Source organism: Rissa tridactyla, chromosome 10, assembly GCF_028500815.1.
Source record: "Rissa tridactyla isolate bRisTri1 chromosome 10, bRisTri1.patW.cur.20221130, whole genome shotgun sequence".
Lineage (NCBI taxonomy): Eukaryota > Metazoa > Chordata > Aves > Charadriiformes > Laridae > Rissa > Rissa tridactyla.
Genome location: NC_071475.1, coordinates 16,425,084 through 16,448,975, shown reverse-complemented (window position 1 = coordinate 16,448,975; position 23,892 = coordinate 16,425,084). Strand labels below are relative to the sequence as shown.

Here is a 23,892-nt window from a genome sequence, read left to right as displayed (position 1 = left end):
TAACCATGGCACGCCATGGGATCCAGGTCCCTTGATTGTCGTAGCTGGAGCATGCCACGGGATCCTTTTGGCCATTGTGCCGGGGCTTCCTTCCCCTTGAAACCAAGGTCAGAGCGGAGTGCTGAATAACCCAGCCTTGCCCTGGTATGGAGTCAAAACTCAGCTGGGACATGCTCTGGCCCCAAGAGTTGGGATCTGTTCCTGATGCCAGTAGTTTTGCTCATAGACTAGAGTTATTCAGAAAATATTTTCCTGCATAGGTAAGTCCATGTACTGAAAGGATCGATCCTATAGCAATTTAAATGTAATGCAAAAAGGAGCCCTCCCTTTTGGATTCATGTTGCAATTCTGTGTCTGAGTCGTATTGTAAAAATTGTACATGATTTGTGAGGTCTCGGAATGAATGCTGAGGATGCAGACAAACGTTACTCATCTGTGTGGGCCCCCAGTCATTTAATAGTGGATGGAGAAATTAGAAGAAAGGAAATAAAAGCACATAGCTTTGGAGGTGTTCAGCATCAAACCAGGCATTTCTTGACTTTAGCAGCTGTTCTGAAGCTGCTGGAACATACTTTGCGTGTAGGGTACATCGTCAGTCTTGAGTTTAACATATGGTTCAGTTCGGATCTTGCCCGTTTGCCTTCTGTGTCAGCCCAAAGTACGTGGCACTGCTGGGGATGTTGTGTTCCACTTTCGCTCAGATGAGCAATCTCCCTATCTTGTTGTGAGCATACAGGTCAAGTCCCTTCTCTGGTGGTAGTTAGTCATCCAGTGCCTTTCTGTAGTTTTCCACTGTATGCCCAGAAAAATTCCAACTTTGCTGTGAAAGAATGCTGCATTGGATCTGCTCGCTGAGCCTACGATGCTGAGAGAGATGCCATCAGGTCCTGGCTGTGCGCACCACGTGTCATCTCCCGGCCAAACGTGTGTGTGTTTGCATATGGGTACTCGGGCTCTGGTTAGACCGAGTCCGTGTCACAGGGACTGACTCTGCAACAGAGATGCAGTTGTACATTATTTTTTTTTTTTCTTGCAATATCAAATCCTTTTAAACTTCCTGCTGCTTTAAAGTTTCAGGATGTGCCCAACATGTGAAAGGAAACAGCAAATCGCTGCCCGATGCATTGATTTTATTTGCCTTTTTAAGGCTAAAAATACCCACACGTTCATTAAAGTAACTTTCTTGTGGCTGAGCATGAAAACATACTGGTTTGCATTGGTCTGCAAAATACGGATTATAGATGTCATCAGCACAAAGAAATACTGCAATTCCAAGTTAGCGCTACATTCCCAGAGCATTCAGGTGGTGGTGCAGAATGCGCTTTGTGGGTTGTGACAGTTGTGAGTGCTTCTGCCATCCCAAGCAGACTTTTCGATCTAATTCCATGTTCTTTCTGAGTTGCATAATGACAGCCTATTTAAGGTTTAAGTTTTACTAGTAAATCAGGCTGTGTAGTTGGCACTGAATAACTGCTGCTGTTGTAGATGATTGGAGCAAATGAGCTGAATGCAGTTTGAACAGTAAGCTTTTGTTTAATTAGACGTGGAATATGAAATCTTTCAGGGCGGGTGGTTAGCTTAATCTCTGCCATCTGACAGCATCATCCATACTGGTGACATGTCTTCTTTGGATGTCCTAAGTCAAATAACATATATAAGGGGGTTTTAAAACTGACACAGAAAAAAAGAACGTAGAAGCAATCAAGTAGAGGAAGAGTTTCAATACTTGTGTGAACGAATTCCTATGTTTTCTGTAGTGAAAAATATTTGTCTACATATTATGGGCAAAGCATGCCTATAACTTTGTCTGCAACATGAAAGGAATTTCTGAATAGCATTTCAAATGCACTGAGGTGTGGTTTCTTTTTCATTTCATTTTGAATAATTGCTTTTGAAAAACTGGAGTTGAAGTCTTTATCCGTCATGTTAAAATGTCAGTCTAGTACTAAGGCAACTCCACAGTGTCTATGGCCGATGTTGTGGGTACTGGGCAAAAAGGAAAGCACAATGTTTTTTTGCATCCTCTACAAAAGTCTGTTCTCTGTTAGTAGTGTTTTAGTTCAGACAATGCGTTTTTTAGGCTTTTTGTCATTAAGGATTGTCAAGCAATACAAAACCAAAAGGCTGTAAGGAACTGGCTGTTAGAAGGGTGAACTGCTGCTTAGAAATGTCATTTTTTCCTACAGTGTCCAGGACTGTGCCCCTGTTCACCATTTAACAACTCCAGCCTGATTTTTTTTATGCCTCCTTGTCTTCCATGCCAGGGAGAGCGCAGCAGACGGGGTATTCACTGGAGGGGAATCACCTTAGCTGTGAAAGTCAAACTTGCTGTTGAACCCTGTCTAAATAGGGACCGAGGGCCATGAAGATCATCCTCTTGCAGAACAAGTACACCTGCAAGTCAGTGACTGAACTCTATTAGTACTAACAAAAATCTAAGACAGAGAGAAGGGCTGTAGGAGTTGTGCCTAGTGTTTATGAAGCCTGTCTGACAACTGGAGCCTTCTGCGTGATCACTTTTACAAAAGTTTTGTGTCTTCTCGCGTGGCGACTGGGAGGAAGACTGCCCTTGCTCTTGAGCCTTGGTTATGACCGTTACAGCGGGATATACCCTTCTTCACGCAGGAGGCTGAAAAATGTGTTCTGGGAGGGCAATTTTAAGGAAGGGTACAGTAGGGTAGGACCGGGTGCTCTCAATGCCAAACCCTTTTCTTGTGTACTGCTTCAACACAGACACAGGCCTGGAAACTCAGTATGTCTTTGCTTAAATCACGTGCTATTGAACTCCGTCAGTGCGTGTGTAACCATCTCAGGTAGTCTCATGATCTCCTTTCTGTTGCTCTCTTCTAGCGCTCGCTGCATGGTCGGGTTGCCTGTCGGATTTAAGTGACAGTCCATTCATGTCTGTGAAAGCCTAGCCCGTCCGTTTGCAGTGTCCGCAATGACTGTGGTCATTCCAACAACGAACTCTGTCTCCGTTCCTTGTGAGATGGATCCCTCCAGCACAGGCCATGGACTCGAATTCAGGCCTTCCCCTGAATCTGCTCATTTTTCCATCTGTAAAATGGGGCTATTAGAGGCATTTGAGAATTCTGGAGCTAAAAGTGACGTTTTACTGGAATTCTTGGCATTTGCAAAGTTTTATGCTTGCTGAAGTCAGGATGATGCTTTGAAACCAGCCTTCCCGCTTCTTTCAAACAGAATTGTAGAAAATCTCCATCAATTTTTGGGTGTCTGACTCTCTGGATTGCACCTAAATCCAGCTATGATGCACGTGCAAGGGCTTGTATGACATTTTTTAATTTTGTGTAAGAGGAGGAATGGAGAATGCAGGATATGTATTTAAACTTCTTAAATTTATTTTTTTGTTCTATATAAAATGGAGTAGGAAAGCATTCCTGTTGTTCTTTGTTCTATAGAATTTTGTATCTCTTCAAAGTATCTTTTTGTTGTTGTTCAATTGTACTTGATGTTCTCACTTTAAGTATTGCCTTACTGCTTTGGTGGGTGCTCGGGGGGGGGGGGAAGCTCCTGCCACAAGAGCATCCCAGAAAGGCCCGGGGTGAGGCGAGGGCTGTGGGGGGGTGGGTCACGAAGGATGTCTTGGCATCCAGCCAGGAGCGGGCAGTGGTCTTAAATTGGAGGAACAGAGAGAAATGAGAGCAAAATCGCAGGCAGGAGGCAGTTACAAAAGGGCTTGGAAATAAAATCCTAAGAGGTCCAAAATGAAAATGCTGAGACGGGGGCGCATGAGAAATGACTTACTTCCAGAGATTTTGAGCTCCTCATTGTGTTTGGGGTGTTTGGTTTCCTCCTCCTTTTATGAGCATCCTGGCGGGTGCCTGAGCCCCTTCATTGAGCTCTGGACCTGTCTGAGCAGCACAAATGGGAAATGCCCATGTCCTTGCTTTCCTGCAACCCCTTAGAGCGTGGCTGCAGGTTTTGGAGCAAACTGAGGTGCTCTGTAATGCCCTGTTCTGCATGGGGGTCGTACTGTGTCATTGCTCGCAAACGCTGTAAGGGCGGAAAGAACAATTTAAGGATTCAAAAGCTGCTCTTATTGGGACATTTTAAGCAATGAAAGCGTACCTGACTATTTCACCATCGATCGTTACTGCGTATCGTCGTGGGAAGAGAGAAGTAGTTTATTCAGGTATTTTCTAGTGATTGTAGCAGGGAAGAGTGAAACCCCCCCCGGGCTGTAAGAGGCGAGGGCAAGTCGGGAGCTGCCCGGGGCTGCGGTGGACTCGGCCCCGCCGCCGACACCTTCCCGGGGCTGCGGCTCGGTTCTGCCGCGCCGCCCCCCTCCCACCCCGGCCCGGCCCGGCAGGGGGGTGGGGGGAGCCCTTCACGGGGGCACCGGCCGCCCCCGGCGTCCTCCCCGGTGCCGTGCCGTGCCGTGCCGGCTGGCCTGCCCGGGGGGGCGGCGGGCGCGGTGCAGCCGTGCCCGCCCGGCGGCCCAGCCCCTTCCCCGAGCCCCGGGGCCGCCCCCCGGCGCGGCGGGGGCGGGGACGGGCCTTCCCGGCTGCCGCTTCGGGGGCGGGCGGGTGCCGGTGCCGTGCCCTGCCCCGCCCCGCCCCGTCCCCTCCCCTCCCGGGGCGCCCGGAGGAGCAGCAGCGTGCCGGGCCCGGTCCCCCGGGATGCGCCGCCGCCGCTGACCGCCCGCCGCCCCGCGCCCGGCCCGGGGCCGAGGCGGACCATGGTCCAGCGCTTCAGCCTCCGCCGGCAGCTCTCCAAGGTGGGTCCCGGCGGCACCGGCCCCGCGGCCGGCCCGGGCGGCCGCCCCCGCTTTTGTTCTCGCCTCGCAGAGACACAAAGGGCTCTGCTCGCGGCGGGTTGTGGTGTTCTAGGGAGGGTTTTGGTGCTCCGAGGCAGGCTGTGGTGTCCCACGGCAGGATGGTCTCGCAGGGACCGGTTTGGCTCCTCTGGCACCGCGCTGGCCGTGTGGGCTTGGGGAGGCTGCAGGTCCCTTACTGGGTTTCTCTCGGGACTGAACGAAGGGGTGTGTGAAAAGGGGGCACGTAAGGGGCAGCCGTGCCGATAGGTGCCTGTGGCGGTCACTGAAACATGTGCTTGGTCCCGGCTGGAATGGCTTCATCAGCCGGGAATGGGAGTTGTCCCGGCGAGACACCTGCAGGAGGGGCAGAGCTGGCCCCGCTCGCTGCCGGCACAGCGCTGAGAACAAAGGAGGTGCTGCGAACAGGTTCTGCTCTTCGATAATTACGAGTGTTCTAATTCATTTCAAGAAGCTGCTTTCGAGGAGAAAATAGTTAATCCGTGTAGTCTTGCAGTTTTATCGCTGTATCAATCTAATGCCTAGAGTTTGAAAAAACGTTTGGAAAAAATGAACCTGTGAATAAAAGCGAGGCAGGGTAGCGCACTACAGGTAGAACACCTCTACAGAGCTGCCGGCACAGCCCTGCTCTTGCGCCCAACCATTCCCCATGAGCGTACTTGGCCCTGGATGTAGGAATTATGCTATTAATTGAACGCATAAACACTAAGCTGAATTTTCATTTTACATTAAGCTCTTCTCCCCCGCCCCGCCCCCCCCCCCCCCCCCGGTATTTGTGTGTTTGTAAAGGTTTTAAAATGCGTTCATCAAAATATTAAAATGCTGTTATCAGCATTTAAAGTAGGTCAGAATTCGCATCCTGCAGACTCTCTTGGGAAAAGCTATGGATTTGCAATAAGTTGGTATCTTTCTTATTTATTTGTGATTTTTTTTTTAATATCTCCTCATCTTAGAGAAACTGATGTGGCCATTTTAGGGGCTGTGAAGAGGTGAAACTTGCATCTTTTCACGGTTTACCTTGTTCCATGACAAGAGCTGTGCCTGCAAGCAGTAGAATCTCTACAGGCACTCCATAGTTCAATCTTCCCCTCAAAAGAGACTTGATCTAGTTAGTAATGAACGTCGTATCTAAGCTCTGTTTATATGGGGCAGCCAAAACAGCTTTACATGAACTCCTTTGGATAACTCCATTTTAATTCTTGTTTATCAAGGCAGTCAGGGGGTTTGGAAAAATGGTTACACTGATTTTTTACTATGGGAGAGCTGTTTCCAGTCTGTTTTTCTAGCTCTCTCTCCATTTTTGTGTTGCCTGACACAGTTGAGTCTTGCGCTGAATTAGCTCTGGCTGTGGTAAGCCTACTTTAAACAATTTTCTAGCCTTGACAGCTGCTTAACTTCTTTGTTTTAATTGTAAAAGATGCTCAACTTTTACAGCGTGGTGAACTGAAGGAGAAAATGAGAGCTTGGTCTGTATTCACCAAAATAAAAAGTGTAGTAGTATGAAGGAACAGCCAAAGCAGATGGTGTTCATGTAGGTTTGGATCTGGGATGAGACCTTTCTCTCCCTGTCTCCTCACTGCTCTTTAGAAGGGCGTTGGGAAATCCCTTTGTATTTTGAGTCTTTGCAGGGCAGGGTAAGGGGCAGCACTGGTGTTATGAAGCACTCTGTCATCTATTGGAGGGAAACCACAGGAAAGACAGAGCGTGATGACTGCCAGACTTCATAAAATAAATCAGTACTTTGTTAATATTCTCTGTGCAAAAATCTTGATTCTTTCATGGTTGCTGACTTGAGACTTCAAAGTTGGCAAACATCTATGTGGGACCTGGGGCACTGGCTCCCAGGATGGGTTCACTTCTTGGGTGAAATGGGACATTATTAAACATTGTGCCTGTGTTTCGCAGCTGCAAGGTCAAAATTCCAATGTCTAAGTATATTTAGTGGTGGAGGCTTCAAATAGAATGTGACTGTGCTGATTTGAGAGCTACGAGCTGAAAAGTGCTGCCACCAGTGCATGTAGAACTTGAGCAAAGGAAACGTAGGACTTCATGCGGGAAGGAAAAATATGGCTTCGTTTGGCCCCGAAGAGCTGGTTTCCCTTTCAACATGGCTATTTGCACTGCATGGCTTTGATCAAATCCTTTAAGCTCTCCCAGTCTCTGTCTTCCTTCTGTGAATGGGGTTAATGCCTTTCTCTTATTTACATAATGGCTGTCCAATTTTGAAACACTGTTCTGGGGAGAGCTGTATAAGCACTTAACCGTGTGCTAACTCATGAAATGTTTGCATTTGATAACTTGTTTGTGTCAGGGATTTCAGAAAGTTTTACGCAGACTTATCTTCAAGTGTTACTTCTTATTTTGCATATACCAAACCAGTATTTGATATTTGTGGGTTGCTGCTTGGATTCTGCAATAGTTTGCCAACTTAAATGCCTGTAACTGTTAAAAATATGAGTTACTTAAAGGTAAAATACTTGATGGCTTTTGGACTGGTGCAACAAATGTCTTCCCCAGGCCAAACTCAGCTTGTTCACTTTGTTTCCTCCCCCCTTTTTTCCTTCTTTTTTTTCCCCCTCTTCCCTAAGTATGCAAAGTGTTTTCCAAGTTTTTTCGTTCAGACCACTCTCTGTCTTGTACTGTTTGGAAATCCTTGGAGGGCCCGCAGTGACTGTCACCCAAGACCTCAAAAGTGCTTGTTGCTGCTGTGTTACGTTTAACTGGGGAACTCCCTCGCTCTTGGAGTAATAGTACAAAATGGTATCCAGCTTTTACTCAGCTTGACTTTGTCCAGATGTTTTAACTGGGTTTATGAAAGTAAAATAATAGAGATAAATTGAACTGTACTTGAGGAAGTTTTCCTAAGTTAAAATGCATATCCTTTCTTTTAAAGGTTCTGCTCTCCCAGAAGAGATCAGGTCAGCCAAGTAGAGCTTTCATATACAGCTGAGGCTTTGACTAGAAAAGGTCGGGTTCATTTTAAAGAAAGAAAAGGCCAAAAGTATTTTTTGTGAACTGCGATGATACTGGGTTCATTTAACCAGCATGTTGAATGTTAAAAAGTTCACGCTGTACTATTCTGCTCATAGGTACTATGTGAGTTTATTAGCCCCTGAACTGTCTCTGCGTTGTCACTAATGTGGGTTGAGTTTATTTATGGGAGAGGACCTTCAGTGGATTATGCCACAATAGCCTTGGAGTTCTTTTACTCGAGCTACAAGAAGTTTCTTTTGGTCCCTAGGAAAGTCCTGCTAGCCCCTCTAAAGGCTACAGTGGCCAAAGGTGCTGGTGCCAATAGCACCGTCTGCGCTTCTCCTTGCCTGGTAGAGGCAGAGCTTCCTCCAGCGGTGCCTGCTCACCTTCCTCGCGGCCATGCTTCTCTCCCGTCGCCACTGGGCTCAACTGGGTTCTTCTTCAGCTCTGTTCCTTACCCAGGGTTGATGGAGCATTTATTCTTTATGGTGCTGGCCTTGTATTTTTGTGGGTATAGGGTCATAGGCGGGAGTCTCTATCTACGGATAGAAATTGTTTGGTAAAGATGACTGTAGTGTAAAATAACTTTTTTAGCAATCTAAATTTACTATGAACCGATACGGACTAATATATGATATTAAAGCAATTAACCCTTTAAGACTACGTCCCTTAACTGTCACCTAAAGACATTCCTATGCAGAATCGTGATACTTGGGATTCAAGAACTGTTTGTCTCAGAGCAAAAAAGGTCAGTAATGGTCTTTGCTAAGTTCTGTGGGTTTCCAGAGCCTATTGGTTGAATTGTTAGGGCTATACCCTTCTTTTTTGTGTGTCTGCCTCTGCCTTGGGGAGGGAGAGTCCCTGTAGAAGCTTGTAATGCAAAATAAAATCACTCTGTCCTTTCTTGACTCCGTGAAACAATTACCCATGAAGTCAAAAGTAGAGTGACTTGACAGTGCTGAGCTGGGGGGTCGGCTGTTGTGTAGCTGTTTCCTGTCTATCAGTGTTCTGGGTGGAAAAAACGCATTTATTGATAAGCTCCACTAGTGGAGATGCTCAGCTCCTAAGAATTTTTTCCTGTCTGGACTAAGCTCATTTTTACAGCAGCATGTTTTATTGGTAAGCCCTTGCCAAACAGTCTGAAATATCAGGCTATGATGATCAGTTTATCAGGGCAGAGCTCTCCTGATATTTGATATTCAAAGGGGAGATTACATTTAGCAAAGGTATGGTGCTGATTCCACTTTTATAGCTAGCTAAAACGATCAAAAGCTGGATGCTTCTGTCTCTTTGTTCTACTTGATTTTTGTGATATGTAGCATCAAAAATCCTAGCTATGTTCAGAGTGCGTCTGTTCATTATTAAAATATATAAAATAATATCTCTCATTGAGTTCTCAGTAAAACTGTTCATAGAGCTGATATCTAATGTGGCTTGGCTACAGTTAATAGTGGGGAGAGTCAGAAGTAAGAGGAGGGTTTGGAAATTTGATGCGTTTCAACCCTATTTTCATGTTTAATAGAGCAGCAGGAAAACAGTTTTCCTGTGGTTGTTCCAGTTCTGCACTGCCCACAGAACTGCAGTGACGTCATCGTACCCATGGCTGAGCAAAGCTGGCTGGATGGTCCCATCTAATGGGACCTTCGTGGGGTAAAAGGACACTTAAATTACCACATCACTTGCTCCATGGTAGATTACCTTTAGATTACCTTTCTCTTGTGGTAGATGTGATGCAGCTTGAAGCAACTTGCTGCTTGGGGGAACTGGTAGAAGGTCGCCCACCTTCACAGCAGACTTTGTGGTGTGCTGCGAGTCTGTCCTTGGCGTTCCTCACCATGGCTAACGTACGTGCCCTCCCTCAGGTCAAGCAGAGGATCAGCTTCAGCTTATCACTGTCAGCACAAGGGCACTTATCCGGAAAGGTCCTGTTGCCCCTAATGGGCGGGCAGCTTTGCTCAGGTTGGCTGTTTTGAGTGCCCTGTTGCAGACAAGCCAACTGGAGCATCTCAGTATATTTCTCATCGCAGTATTTAGTTCTGAATCTCTTCCTGCGGGATTCTTTGTAAGGTTTACTGGGCAAAAGGCTTGTGTAAACAGAGCTGAGAGGTGGTGGGATGTAAGTAGGTCCCCAAGCATTGGTGGCCATGCTGGTGTTTGAATGAGTGAGTACTGTCAATGAATAAAAATATCGTGAATTTTCTGGGCAAGATGGGTCCCTCAAGAAGGGAAGGAGCTTCCACTGCATCATCTTGCTCAGAGGAGCATGTGGGAAAATGTTGCAGAGATATCACCTTCATCTTGCAAAAGGAAAATGAGCTTCTGGCACTCTTTTTAAGAAGTAGGAGTAACAGGTTTCATGAGGAGTTTGTCCTGTCTCGGTGTAACAGCTTCATGAATGCCGTGACAGTGAGAAGGAAAATAGACTTGGAGCATCTTCCCACAGTGGTAGTTAACAGGGTATATGAGCCTACACCTGCAGAGATAGTAGAGGTAGGACTAGCGACTTCTCTTTATGAAAAGACATTACTAATAATCCAGAGAGTTACCCCAATATGTGCCAGCTCATTGCCAAACAGATGCAGGATGCTAAAGGATGTAAACACAGACTACAGGTGGAATGCAGCTTACATAAATGCATCTTTCCTTTTAATGAAATTCCACAGCTCGTGGCAGTTTGCAGAATATCATCATACTTTATAATAGGTGCTTACATGGGGCTGGATAGCAATAACAATTGGAATTTCCTGCCAGCAGGGATCAAAGGAAGCATTACAAGTGTTGTCATCTTTACTCTGAATTAGTTTCCTTGAGGGGTCCTTTGCAGAGATTTTGGCTTGTGTCAGTTTGCCCCTCTCCCCTCAGTTCCCTGTGATAAACCAGCTGGATTCTTCCTCAGCCAGTGTTTCTTCAGAGGCAGAGAAGAGTTTGCTCTCGTTTTGCAAATCTTCCCATTCTAAATGTGACAGTCAGTGATAAAAATGCATATGAAAACCAGGTCCTTTTCAGAAAGGATAGAAAAGCTGTTACGCTGGAGGAAGGCCTCAGAAGTTTATGGGGAAAGGAAATAATGGGAGCAGGAGAACTCGAGTTAGTTTTCAACTCTCACATGATACCCAGTTTGACACTCTTCTGTCTTGACAAAGGAAACAACAGCGACCTCCAAAATAATTCTTATCAGAGATAAATTGTAAACACTTGTATTGGTGAGCAGAGAAACGGCTGGTGGAGGTTTCATTCAGAGGGTTTTGGCTGTTCAAAGATGGGATTTGCCTGTTCTGTCAGTCAGATCCGCTCAGTTTTCCCAAAGGCAGCTGTGTAAGGTGAGTGGTGTGGTCCTGTTCCTACCGACCGAAGCTGCATCATAATACACCTCTGTGATGAGCACATGAGCACCTGATTTGAGCAATAAAAAGTTCCAGAGTATCTTCTCACACCATGAATTTCATAGTTGGGATTATATTTAAGATAAATTGACAGGTAGTAAGGCTCCTCCATGAGTTGTCTCTCCATTAGACTGACTTCTGCCCTTGGGGCTGTTATTCCAGCTTCCCTCAAGGTAGACACAGTCTTTGTTTCAAGGAGAGAAAGATGCTTGGCATGGTGTGGTTTTAACTGTAGACTTTTTTTTTTTTTAACTTTCCCTTGCTTGACATCGCGTTCCCCGTGTCTTAGGGTTATAGAAGCCCCCGACTGCACGGTCCATGCCTCCCTGCCTGCACCCTGCTGTTGGTGGGGCTGGTGCCCCCGCTCGGCTCTGCTCCCCGCAAGTCCCTGCAAAATTCACGAGAGGAAATTGGGGTTAATCCCATCAAATAACACATTCCATACTGAAGTTAAGTAAATTCTAAATCAGTGTAAGTTTTTGTTAGTATATAATAAATGAAGTTGTATGCGCGGTTCAGACTACTCACTTTGGAGGTGGGGTGTCTGAATGGCCCGTCTTCTGAACGCAGAAACTAATTCACTTGAGAACGTGGTCTAAGTTCCGGGTCACTTTGATAGACGTTGATAGGAAAACTAGAGAAGCGCGTGTTGGTTGTTTTTTGGTGTTTTCTTTTAGCTTAAGATGTAGTTTGGGTACCACTGAGATCAGCTGGTATTTGAATTGGGAATTCAGCTTAGAAAACATTCCCTTGTGAAATTCAGGTGCATATACTTCAGTTCTGAGCCTTGAGACTATTTAAAATAGACAGAAAAAATTGTTAAAATAATGAAGCAAGGTTCTAATCTTTCAAAGAATTACTATGAACATTTTAGTATGCATTAAAAAATAGAATAGTATTTAGATTTGAAATACAAGTAATAAAATGTTTCAGGAACACAATGGAAGTGCTATCGTTTGACTTTTTTGATAGGGCATTCAAAGGGCACACACTTAGCAAGAATGGAGCCCAAGATCACAGGAATGCAAACAGTAAAGTGTTACTACAAGGGGATCTTTTATTGTTTCTTTCTTGAGTGCTGTTGGTAAACACTCAACTGCAGAAAAATATTTTCTCCATGTTATCTGCATACATTGTCATCATAGTTAACTCTCAGAAGCCTATGAGCACTGATGTCATGCTTGGAAAATCTGTAAGCGGTAAAAGTTTCAATACTGGAATTGCTAGCTACTCCCAAAGAAAATGAAGTGTGAAGGAGTGCTGAAACCAGCGCAGGCACTTTTCTTTGCCTGCTCCAGCACGTCTGCCTTGGGGGTGTGCTGAAACCCACTGCCCACACCGTCGCTGTGTAAGGACCCGGCATCCTGTTGGTGGTGAATAAAAGCTTACAGGGAAAGAAATATTTCTATCATCAGAAATAAATTATTTCAGCCTGATGGCATTGGCAAGGGGACAATGGGAGCAGAGGAAATGAGGAGGTGTTCAGGGGAGGCTGGATTGCGAAGCATGTGAAATATTAGTGCCGCAACGGTGCCCACAGGTCTTCAGTGTTTTGGGCTGCTGCTTTGGAATGGGACGAACGTCACTAACAATCTTCTCCATTTAAATAAGCTTTTAGTCGGTGTGTGTTCTTTCTTTCAGTGAAATGTAGGTTCCCTTTCTCTTTATGCTAAAGACCACCCCCACCACCCACCCCAAAAAAAAGAGGAGAGGAGAGGCATCCCCTGCTTTTTATGCACAGCACATTAATTTCGGTAGGACTTGGGCATATCTTGGGATCAGGGCCATTAATCTCTACAATAACAGTGTATCACAGAGGCGTGGAGACTCAGAGTCCTGGAGTTGAGTAGGGAAATTATGTCTTAGTCATAGCTGTTATGTGGTAGGATAAAGTGCTATAAATTTAAATACTTGTCATATTTGGAGCTATTCTCGCATTTGTTTGGTGCTTTCAATATTAATGTTCTGAATAAAATAGTTTCCTAATTAAGGTAATGTATTGGCAATACCCTGATAACTTGATCTCTTCCATCCTTCAGTCTCTTCACTGGGTTACATATGAGTTCATTTAATTTAGAATTTGCTTATTATTTTTTTTTTCCTAAAATGGTGTTTAATACCAGCTACAGAAGTTCAGGGATATGCTGTAGCCTCCATACATTATGTAAAATTATCCTTTTTGTACCGTAATGGAGCTGAAGAGAGAACTGCATTTGTACATAGACTGCCAGAAATAAATGGTTGCATAAAATATGAGATCTTAAGCACTCAAACTGAGACATTTCAAAAATTAGACAGTCCCCTGAGCAGGTAGAACAGGTTGTGGATTATCCAAACAATTTAGCTAATCAGGAGTGAGGAAGTAATTTTTCACTGGACAAGTGAAAGTCTTTATCCACGTTCTTTCACCTTTGTCTTGCTTTTAGAGTGAGGGAGATGTCCCAGCCTGCAAAGTTGCTGATGCTGCACTGAAAATCTCTCGATCCCGGCCGTACTAAGGGATACAGCTCTTTTTGAACGCGTGTTCACGCTGCAAGAGAGGAGGCTGTGTTCCAGCTACTCCGTACCGTCATGTCTGTAGCTAATCAGATGTACCTCAGACACCATCTGCAACCAGCAGATATATATTCCTTATATATATCATAAGTTTGAGCAACTGGCACATTACTCAGCTGAACGCTGTTTTTCATTGCCTTTGCTGTAGCTGTCATCAAGCCATCCATATTTGACTACCAAAACCTCTACCAAAGTTGTTTGAACCTTTTACACGTAATTAAAGAATTAAAAATAATAATAAGCTGGATGAAAAATGCCTCCTGCTTCTGTAGTATCATTCAAGGCATTTTCTTCTAGCATTTTAATAGTAACCAGTACACATTTGAGAGGCCGTTGTAACTGTGTTTTGTTGCTGGGCCTGAAATGTTGAAGCTTGGAATGCTTTCTTGACACTCAAGAAATCCATCAAATTGTTAAACTTGAACTGTGCTTTTCTGATATTTTCCTTAAGTGGATATATAAATACTAGCCTGGTGGATTGGTGCTCTCCATGCAAGCTTCAGAGCCTGGACTGTAAATAGAAACCCGTTGGTGAGCACCAAGAGTCATTAGCAAACCAGCAGTTCCCCAGTAGCTGGGTGGGAGGTTTTGGCTGTGGAGCACTGATGGCAGCGGTGCGGGGGGTGTGACCGTCAGCGGAGAGCTGCTGGCAGCCAAGGTGATCCTGCAGTTACAGCACTGGCTAACAACTTGCTCAAAAAGACAACGATTGCACTCCAGGGTTGCACCACGGATAGCCAAGGCTTGGTGTGAAACCAGGTGTGGAAGGAATTCCGAGGTTTCTTCATCGTTTTTGGGTCTGTGGTATCTTGCAGATTTCGGAGGGAGCTTGTTGTTTAGATTGGCAGTTTGACCTGTGTCATACACTTAAATCAAACTATCGCAGTATGTTGCAACCACACACAGCCTCTAGGCAGTCTAATTAAAGCTCTGGCATTCATTAAGAGAAAACCCTAGGCGTTATTTACCAAGATTAGATTAGTATGGAGTTTGAAAAAACTGTGTGATAACTTGCAGTACTGAATGTAACAGTTATCTACAGGAATTCCACACATTTCTCTTAAATCCAGATACTGTATGGAATGGAATCCCTGCAAGAAGACGCGTTTTTCACATATTAATGGAGGGTGAACTTCTTTCCATAAACATTATTTTTTTCCATAAAAGGTACGTGCCAGCGGTTTGCTATATGCAGAGATGGAGCACCTGCGGAGCACAGCTCAATAGTCTGGTGCAGAAAACGTGCTGCAGGTAGGAGCCATGGTGGTACTCGTTTGCCAGGCAGAAAGTTGAAAAGAGCTGGTCTCTCACCAGCCAGCATCGCTGCAGAGCAGAGCATTGCTGAGAGCCCCTGTAAAGTTATCTCGACACTCTGCCTAAAGGTGGGATCTCCAGGAAGACCATTAACGTATTTCTGTTACTAAACGTTGCTTGTGAAAAATACTACAGTCCCTCAGACAAGGTGAAACCCCCATGTACTCCATCTACACGAGCCATGCGTGATCTGATGTGGCCCTGGCGGGCAGGGGCTTGGTGGCCCAGAGTGCAAGCTGCGAGCGTGGCCATCCTGCGTCCGTGCAGGCAACCAGCCCCTGGGCTTCCACGGGGACTGCAGACCCTGCGGGGGCTCCGTGCCTGGGGCAGTGGGTACAGGATCATTAACGCAAACAGTTCTTCCTAGCTGTTTGTTTCTTTTCTGAACAGTTACAACTGCAGTGTTGCTTTCAGTTAACAAGGCAGCCCTTCCATGTCTGATCTTTCACATCTTTGAAATCAAAAAGGAGGCTGTTGGTGTCGTGAGCAAATGCCTCTTTAAAAGCCAAATCAAAAGTTCAGATATCCAGAGTCAGGGAGCCGTATTCAAAGTGAATTTGATTGAAATTGTCCCTTGCTGCAGAGCAGCAGTGCGCTCTTGTGCCTGGTGACTGGTGCCAAGGTCCTGACGGTTCAGTGTGCGGACATCGTCCGAGCCAAGGCGTGACGGACCCACTCTTCGAGGGAGAGAATGAACATATAGGTTAAAACTGCCATATAACAGCCTCCACGAATTAAAGGCAGTTGGGTTTCAGGCTCAGTAACAGTAGCTCTACAATAGCCAGGTTCAGAGGAGGAGTATAAACCCATCTGTTTCAGGAAATGCTAAAAAAAGATCAAACTGATTTTTAAATGTATGCTTCTTTATATAAGCATTGAATAAAGAAATAACAGTGGTGTACATTGTGCCTTGGAGATCAAGCGATGAATAGAAGTGATTTGGTATCATGCTTTGTCTGCGAATTAATTGGCTGCCGTTGCTGCTTGACCATTAGCCCAGGCCGGGTGGGAGCTGTGCCGGGCCGTGTGCCTCGTCCCGTGCAGAGGGGCTCGGGGCTGCTCAGGGAGACGCTTCCAGCTCCTGCAGGCTGCCCGCAGCTCCGGTCCCCTCCGCGCCTGGGGGGCCGCTGCCTCTCACTGGGGTGCTGCCATTAGCACCTTCTGGTGGTCCAGAGCTGCTCATTAACTGAGCCTCGGTGCATCAGCAGGCGGCTCCACTCTTTGTTTCTTTACTTCTGTGAAATGGATTCAAGCGTGATAAGCGTGCTTGGTGGTGGGGAATGAGTTTCACTACTCTTGCTTGTATCTGGGATGCTCAGGGAAGTGGCTCCCCAGAGGGGAAGTTAAGTTACCACCTTAAATACAGAGTGCTCTGTAATCTCTTTGCAACCCAATAGCGTGTTGTCTTGGAGAACTGTTGGGGACTGTTAACAACTGACTGGTATCCTGTGTTGTTCAGGACTAGAAAACAGTGTTTCTAACCTTTTTGCTATTAATTGTCCTAGATAGATTGTCTCAGATATATTTGTGGATGCTGCAGTCACTCTTCTAATTGTGGTGAGTAAATACGGTCTGTTGCTTGGTTTTTCTCTTTTCCTCCCAAATAATCAGATGGATAGATGGATTTTACAAAAGCAGCTCAATTCATGTTGCTTAAAATTTTGGTCGAAATACACGAGTACTTTCTAAATCTAGAATCAGGCAGGTGGGACTGTGACAGGCACTAGTGCTGCCCCCACCCCAACAGAGGGCTTTCCAGCACTGGATCGAAAGCTGCTGATTCGGCACCTAAGGTAATCAGAAAAAAGTATCCAACTGCTTTGAGAGCTCAGCAAAAGTCATCTTCGAGTCATTTATAAACCGGCGGTATAGGAATTAAAATCCTGTTGATGTCTTGGTTACGGGTCAGGCTACTGGTGGGGAAGAGTTTCTTTTGCAAAGAGAGGAAGGGGAGAGGTGTCTTTTTCACTCCCATCCCTTGCTCTCAGGAGTTAGCTCAGGCTGGGAGGCACCTCTGGAGCTCACTGCCCAGTGACCCACTCAGAGCCGGGCCATCCTCAGCATTAGATTGTCTTGGAATCTGTGAGGCGACAGATAAGCTCCCACACTTACTAATGAGCTGCGAAATTCCAAAGGACACCAGGAATGAAGAAGTCTCTATTATGTCAGACAGCGATTTCACACATTTAGGTAAAACTCCCTGTTCATACACTCGTTTTCTGAAGAATTTTCTGTTTCCATTTCTGGAGTGGATTGGTGTTACTAGGTTTTAAGGTGGTTGTATTCTGGTTTGCGGAACACAGGAAACCCGCTGCTGACTACTACTTTGGTAGTTAATTTTTCGAGTGAGATTGGTATGGCACAGTGTCTTCCAGTTCTGCCGACTCTCCTGAGGGAGAATGGAAGGTGCTTTTGCCCCTTCTCCATGAGTAAGGCTCTCTCCAGAGCCACCTGACTGCCACAAAGGAGAGGGAACAAAAAGCCTCTGTTCTTGAAGCAATTGCTGTTCAAGAACTTGCTACGGGCCTGGTTATGGCAGACTTCTGGGGTGCTCTGCTTAATGAGTGACCTTCTGCGAAGAGGAGCGTGGGTCTGTCACACAGCTGGGTTTTCATAGCTCAGTCAGTCGCTTTTCCTCTGAACACCCCTGGCTCTTCCTCCCCCTCTGCTTTCTCTGAAACTTTTGGAGTCCTCATGGAAAGCTGGGATCCTTTTGCAATTTAGCATCGTCAGCAATTAAAAAAACCCTGTGGAAGCAGGCGTTGCACATCATCTATGCCCGTTTCCCCTCTGCTGATCAGGCTCGTTGTGGGAAGCTGCCCTGAGGTTTGGCTGTGCAGCACCTGTGCTGGAGCTTGATCCCAGCAAACTATGAATTATTGAGTGCTCCACTGCAGTCAGACAGGAGGCAAATGAAATGCCGCTCTCCTCAGCATTAGAAGCTTTAACCCAGTTTCTTACTGTGAGGTACCATTTCTTATTAGATTGTTGTCTTATAAAGGTATGTAGACTACAGCGATCCTTCAGATCCACGCAGTTTCCTTAAGAAATAATTTAAACACTTTTTAAACTCTCCTTTTAATGCTAGAAAGAGAACTTCCTATACGTTTTGACAGTTTATAATCCTTAGGAGGTATTATTGTATTGAGACTCTCATTCTGTGCTGTATTAGACGTCCTGACTGGGTCTCTCACTGCTCAAGCAATTGCTGAAAAGTCACAAACGTTTTTACCTGTCAGGTCACTTACGCAAAACCCCCAGGTGACAGGGACTAGAAGCCTGTTGCAACCTGGGTACTGCTTAGATTTGTACAAAAAAGGTACGAAAAGGTATTAGAAACCAGAGAGGTTGTCCAGCACCATAAGCTGATTTGGTTTACATGGAAATGGAAAATTAAATACATTAAGCATGTTTAATCGGATGCGTCTAATGAAGATGCAGAGTGGCTAATAGTCTCCGTGCCTGGTAATTTCCTGTGTGTGTGTTTCTCTACTGTTTTGCTTTAGAAGCTGACAGAGGCTTTTCCCTTCATTTTTCTTGGTGATACTTTTGGAAATCTTAATTTCAGTAAGGAGTTCTGTGGGTATTCGTAGTGATCAGAAGCCCTGTAGAAGAGCCCACCCTGGCCTCCCCAGGGGACAGGGGATAACCGATGTTACAGCCGGCACTGAAATCGGACGCCATTGCAGAAGAGGAGGTAAAGCGAAAAAAATGCCTTGATAAAGAAGTCGGTAGGCGTCTAGCAGAAATATGATGTGGACAGACATGATGTAGTCAAGTATGATGTCTGCCAACAGAAATTAACCCATCAAACTCTCCTGAACAAACTGGAGCTGCCACGGGGATGTTGCAGTAGGTCAGTGATTAGAGTCTTTGGGCAATCACAGGTTCCATTGAAACTGTGAACCGTGTAACTGCAGCTCACAGGTTTTGTACCTCTCCATCTTACTGACCTTGAGCAGGCGGCTGTGAATTGTTGTGCTTCGGGTTTCTACCTCTGGGGCCAAGGGGCCGCGCTGTGGGAGATGCGCGTTCCCCTGCTGCCGCCCCCTTTCTCCAGGCAGCGTCCGGCCGGAATCTGTGTGGGCTGCGCCTGTGGGCACACACTCCTGGGACTGCAGGCTCCGAGCTAAGGTAACTCTGGCTCAGACGTAGTCTTAGCAAGGCTTTGTATTCATAACATTTAGACAAGTATCTACCCCCCTTCCCATTTCCAAGGGTAAAGAAAAAGAATTACCTGACGTTTTGTGTTCAACTGCTTTTGTGCAGCAGTACCTTGACTGTTAAACACGTATTCTCCAGTGTTCTTTGTCTATACCTTCTTTGCCAGTAACTTCTAAAGCAGTCTTCTCTTTGAAGGGAATATTTATGCTAAGTGACGGCTGAATGACTGTCTGCTGTAACCCACAAACAGGCAAATCCACTTCAGCGCTGCTCTTTGCATTAACGCAGCCAGCTGAAGCAGCCCGCACCTTCGAAACAGAGAAGGTCTTACACGGGTCTCCCGCGATCCCTCTCTGCGCTGGGGAAGTACAGCGACATTCAGATAGGGGACTTTCTCTTTTCTTCTTTTTAACCTATAAATAACATTAAAGTATCTTTTTTTAGCAGGGAAGAACGAGGCCAGGGCACCCATCTATGCATTGACAGCTACACTGGCTATTATAGCTTCAAGAAAATGCCTTGCAGGATTAATGAGTCTTACTGCTAGGTAAGGTCAGTGGTGTCCCTCCTGCTCTGCAGTGTGTCTCGCTCCATTTCTCCCTCTCTATCTCTGCTGAAAGTTAATTGTGGTTGGGCATATCCTGTTTAAAAACAAAACAAGAAACATAGTTGGAAGGGGAGAAATAATGGGCGCATTGATTTTTAATGTAACCAAATGCACGCTTGAATCCATTTTTTGATGAATCTTGACACTCAGAATTAGCAAAACATAAATTTCAAGGACCGTCCTCTCTGTATTTTGCTCCATCGATTTGATTCTCTGAAATACAAGCAATTTGTGCAATGTGGAGGCTATACGTTACTGTGAGATTGCATTTTACATGTAGCTCTTTTTAAACCGTGTGTCTACTTTTAAAAAAAAAAAATCTGACTGAGCATCAGCTACTCTCTGTCACTCTGTCTCGCCACGTGTTCCAGGTTACTGAGGATTACCAGTCTCGAGTTTCTTCGACTTCCTTATGAGTAAACCTGATTTCTAGATTAAATGATCGCTTTGTTACCGGATGTAATTACCTGAAAGATTAAATAGCTTGTGTCTAGAGAGTGGTGCTGATGTCTTGGCAGCCATGGTAGTATTTCAGCTAGCGGCTTGCTGCACAGTACTATAAGCCTTATTTCTATTAATTTCATTGCTGAAAAATTAGCAAACAGTATTTATATCACATTTTATAGAAAGGGCAGTAAATTGCATTAGATACTTTGTTATGCCATGGAGAAGCAACACTTAATTATTCAAGTGGCTCAGTGGATATTTTGACTGAAACCCCATCTGCCAATGCAGAAATTGGTTCTATTTTTAACAACACGAGACACTCTTCTGCAATTATTCAGCAAAATTGCTTCTGAGCGGGTATTTTCATGCACTACTTTTGCCTGTCTCCTGGGTGAGGTTTGTGTGTGATCTTCTCTGTATATTCTTTGTTGTCGTACAACAAAGCTGAGCTGTCTCCAGCTAATCAATGCCAGTTTTCATTAAAAATGTGTGGAGAACCTCCAGTCAGGAGGCAGAAAACAACTAGGTGCTTTGAGAAAAGTTTTGTTGTCGCCTTTGAGACCAGGCGCACATATGGGTCGGCGAGGTGGGAAGGCAGGGCCCGTCGCTGCCGCGCTGTGCCTGGACCCCGGCACGGGACGGGGTGGAGCTGGATCAGCAGCGCTGGAAGACGGAGAGAGCTCTTGGTGGGATTCGCTCTGTACCTCCAGCTGTCCTCTTGTGACTGCCAGGCATTCGTCCAAGTAAACCGTGCTAATGGGCAGCGCTGTGCTGTGGTGGGTTCTCGGGGGCGGCAGCGCCGGAGGGGCGGTGAGGGGGGCGGCATCGTGGGCCTGGGGCCGGTGCGGCAGGGGCTGCCCCGGGGTGTGTGCACCCTCCGCTGAGGAAGACCCTGCCTTTGCCATTGGGTTTCCAAGCTACTGATTAAAAGTAATGGCAGCTTAGGAATTTCTCTGTGAGCTAATTCCCATGGCGAGCGGCGGTTCAGGCAGGTGTGTTTGTTCTGCTCCAGGCAGGGCTGGGGAGGGCATGGGGACGGTAGCAGTGGCTGCCGCCCCCCGGGGCTGGTGGCGGCCTGGCCCGGCTCGGTGCAGCTGAGGCTCACCAGCAGTTTGGGGAGGTGACCGTACCCGTGTGGGCTCGATGTGACCCAGGTGAGACCTCATCATCCCTCTGGGCAGTTATTGATGCTAAATACTGGGCAGAGCCTGTACAGTAAATTGAGAGTAAGAATGAATTAGTGGGTATTGGGATGGATGCATTATTACAGTAAGACCTAGAAATGTGCCAACCTGAGTTAGACCAAAGCTTCCTTAATTAATTGTTGCGAATTTTTTAGAACATGCTTTAAGTTGACTCAGACCAAGACATCTGAAATTTTCTAATTTTTCTTAAAAAAAAAATAAATCAGAAAGAGGTGGGCACACAAAAGGACTCGCTTTCTGATTATTCAGCTGTATAAAAGCTTAAACCACTGTGAGGGAAAGGAATAATGTGATAATTCTGGAGCATTATAGGATTATGAACAATCCCCCTGCTATGGTGGCTTCTGCAAAGGTTCACACTTTCAGTAGGGATTTAGAGCAGGCCAGGCCTAAAACTACCTGTGTACTTGCTGGGCAAGAGACGGGACAACTGTAAAAAATGATCGTAGTTACTGATCGGTTGGCGGGGTCTGCTATGAGAGCAAAACGTGTGCTCGCTGGATAAATTTGAAATGTGTTTATTTCACAAAACTGCAAACCCAAGCGGTTAAGCCAGGAAACCAAGCTTGCGTTCTGACAGTGGGGGCAGTGGCAGGAGGAGCACACCACTCGTCGTTTTTAAGTCCATCAGTAGTTGTTATCAGTTTTTCTAAATATTTCTGCAGCCTCGGCACCTTTTTCACTTTCCCATGTGTGAGCGAGGCATTTGCTGGCCGGGCTGTGGAGCAGGGCTGAGTCCTGGTGGGCCGGCCGCCCTCCGGGCTGCTCCTAGCAGAACCTGAGCCAGAGTCATCTTAAACTTGTCAGACCGCTACTGAGCAGAGAGTGATTACAAATCCGGAGAATGTACTAATGTAGATTATCCATCCATGTCTGTGACCTGAAAAACTGAGGGAAATACACAGTGTGGTGTCTCTTAGACTTAGCATCCACCTCTGCTTTTCTTGAAGGAAGATGGTCCAGACAGCCAGGCTGATTTGCAATTAGCAGAACACGATCCATGTGAAAACGTGTCTGGTGAATAAATTAATATCTTTTTAAAATAACTTTCCTTTAAGGACAGATGTGTGATGAATAGGTGGCGAACAGTTGCCTGACTGCAGAGCAGTAAGCTATGAAGGAACTTCTCTCGCTTTTCCTTCCCCAGAAGAATAAATTGTCTCACCACCCAGCAGTTTCCTGGATCATACAGGGCATGCTTGCTATGCTTGGCCAAGGCATAAAACAAAACCCACTTCTCGACGTGTTTTCCCGAGGGCTTGTTCACAGGTGGGAGCTGCACGGGGTTGGTCCTGCCCGTTGTGCTGGGTGGGTTTGTGGAGGAGGGCAGGAGGAAGGCTTCTGCTTCCCAGAAGAAACTCGCTGTTGGTCCCACCAGGGAGGGACGGACCAGAAGCATCGTGGTGTCTGTCAGCCATGGTCCCACTGCGGTGGCCCCTTCTGCTTTCCTCAGGCCACCCTCGCTGTAGCCGGGCACCGCAGGGGTCATGGGCTGGGTGGGAGGTGTTCCGTGTGCCTCGCCTGGGACACTGCAGTGCCCAAGGATTCCATGGGGCAGGTCTGGAGCTTGTCTGCAGTTAACTTGTCATCGGAGTCTGAGCAACCTCCCAGGGCAGGTTAGAGGGGAAGAGATTTTGAGGTTACACCTTGCCCGGAGCTCTAGAAGAGGCGTAAAGCATGTCGTTCACCCAGCAGTCTTCCTGCTGGGAGAAAATGTGAGATGTTTTTCTGTTCCAGACTGTGTTAAGGTTTTGTTTGTTTGTTTTTTAAAATAAACTTCCTAGACCATTGCCAACAGATGTATTTTGCTTTTTGGTTTTATTATTCTCCAGCAAACAAGGCTCTCACTTCAGACATGTTCCTGACGGGGTCAGCGGTGGAGTATTTTTAGCAGACTCAGTAGCTCTTCCGCAGCGCATTCGTGCCTGGCTTGCTTGGAGCTGCAGTTGCTTTCTCAAACATGCATTCGGGGCTCCTGCCAAGACACCCAGGGTGCTCCTGCCTCGTATTACAAGGTCCTGCTTTGTCAAGGCAGATTCAGCCTGGCAGGGCTGGGGCTGCTCCCCGCTAACGTGACTCTGGGTACGGCATGTTCGGCCGGTGGCGGGGGCTCGGCTGCTTGTGTCCCTGGCTGCCCAGCCGGCATGGAGGGCTCGCCGCCTGCTGCCGAAACTGTACGTCTGTGGCTTTCTTCTTTCTGGGGTGTCGGCGGTGCTGGGGTTGTGCGTGTGGCTGCTTCGCTGGGCAGAGATCTGGGTTACCCCTGAATGCCCAGGCTCAGTGTTTTTGCTGGCTTTTTAACAGTCCACCTGCGAGCTGCTGGCTATTGCGATGGCAAAGGGGTGAAATCGAGTATCCTCTGTCCGTCGTCTCATGAGGCTGGATTAGATTTCTCTTCTCTGCTGTTGCTCTGTAGCAAGCAATGTTTGTGGCCCAGCTTGGGCTCAC

The 23,892-nt window shown here is 46.4% G+C and overlaps 1 protein-coding gene across 16 annotated transcripts in view; it reads left to right on the top strand.

The window, feature by feature from the left end:
* TMCC1 (transmembrane and coiled-coil domain family 1) overlaps positions 1-23,892 on the top strand; it is a 98,614-nt gene that overhangs the window by 37,067 nt on the left and 37,655 nt on the right. The window contains exon 1 of one of the 16 annotated variants that reach the window (XM_054216849.1): positions 4,633-4,738. The exons of 14 other annotated variants lie outside the window; for them this stretch is intronic. In XM_054216849.1, the coding sequence (XP_054072824.1) occupies positions 4,700-4,738 (39 nt within the window). In that variant the 5' untranslated portion in view covers positions 4,633-4,699. Of the gene's footprint in view, positions 1-4,632; positions 4,739-23,486; positions 23,619-23,892 lie in introns of those variants that run through there. One more of the 16 variants, XM_054216851.1, reaches the window with a different exon arrangement.